Below are 1,145 nucleotides of genomic sequence, written 5' to 3' on the forward strand. Positions count from 1 at the left end.
ATGCATCTTTGACTCTCAACATGTTGAATATACTGTAGTACACATTTTGGAGAAAATTAACAGAAGCATCGCATGTCAGAATTTTGTCTCCCTATCTTAGACAAACAGCCATTTTCTTTTGTTTTTTCTTTTTGTCCTTTCTCAACTGTTTGAAAAGAAACATATTCTGCATGCTTATTCTCCTCCAGTAACCATTGTAGCTGCATATTTACCAGAAAGAGAGAGTCGATAGAGACAATAGACAAACAACATCTATATGAAACAAAGCACGCTCCTCCGACAATAACAGACAAACCATTTATCCTAAGGTTCTCTGTGTTCTTCCTCACAGTATACATTTTCTCACACCCCCTTCATCTCCTTATAAAACCACACTTTCCCTTTCTTCATTTTCATCATCACCAACACACTAAACTTGCCAAAATACTGAATTTCCTTACTTTGTTCAATTCCACTACTACAATATACACCATGTTCAATCAAGAGAAACTCATGCATTTTCAAGTGGAACAACCATCATGGAGCTACTACATGATGAGAAGAGAAAGAACAATGGAAGAAGATCAAATGGAGAGAATAATGAGATTAGCTTCTCAAAGTGCTGTTGTGATATTCAGCATTAGTAGTACTAGTTGTATGTGTCATGCAATGAAGAGTTTGTTTAGTGGAATGGGAGTGAATGCAATGGTTTATGAACTTGATCAAGATTCAAAACCATTCATGAGGTTACTTGGAAATTCAACAACACTACCTGTTGTTTTCATTGGTGGCAAATTAGTTGGTTCTATGGATAGGGTTTTGGCTTTTCATATCAATGGCTCTCTTGTTCCTCTTCTTAAAGATGCAGGTGCTTTGTGGCTCTAATATGAATCCGTCCGAGCTTATTTTCTTAGGTATCTTAGAGTTAAAATTAGTTAGTGATAATGATTACATGATTAAGCACTGACTTATAATGGGTTGTAAGGAACTGTCAATGATATGTCATATGTGCAAAAAATATATTTGGAATTATGTCAATTATCTTTGGCTTTTTTTAGCTAGTTTGTATAATTAAAGTTGCACTAGTAACTTGGAAATGAACCTCAGTGTTATTCATCAATTATGTGTCCTTCTACTCCAAAATTAAATAGAATGTTAATATATAT

At 34.3% G+C, this 1,145-nt stretch overlaps 1 protein-coding gene across 1 annotated transcript; it reads left to right on the plus strand.

Moving 5' to 3' along the window:
- The first annotated feature begins 471 nt into the window (after window positions 1-471).
- Window positions 472-864, plus strand: LOC131629246 (putative glutaredoxin-C14). Its single transcript, XM_058900044.1, has one exon. It carries the CDS (start codon window positions 472-474, stop codon window positions 862-864), a length of 393 nt encoding a protein of 130 aa, XP_058756027.1.
- Window positions 865-1,145: the final 281 nt, after the last annotated feature.

The sequence above is a fragment of the Vicia villosa genome, unplaced genomic scaffold (assembly GCF_029867415.1).
Source record: "Vicia villosa cultivar HV-30 ecotype Madison, WI unplaced genomic scaffold, Vvil1.0 ctg.000538F_1_1, whole genome shotgun sequence".
Taxonomy (NCBI): domain Eukaryota; kingdom Viridiplantae; phylum Streptophyta; class Magnoliopsida; order Fabales; family Fabaceae; genus Vicia; species Vicia villosa.

Excerpts from the sequence above, each read along its gene's own strand:
- LOC131629246 (XM_058900044.1), top strand. The coding sequence starts at position 472 with ATGTTCAATCAAGAGAAACTCATGCATTTTCAAGTGGAACAACCATCA.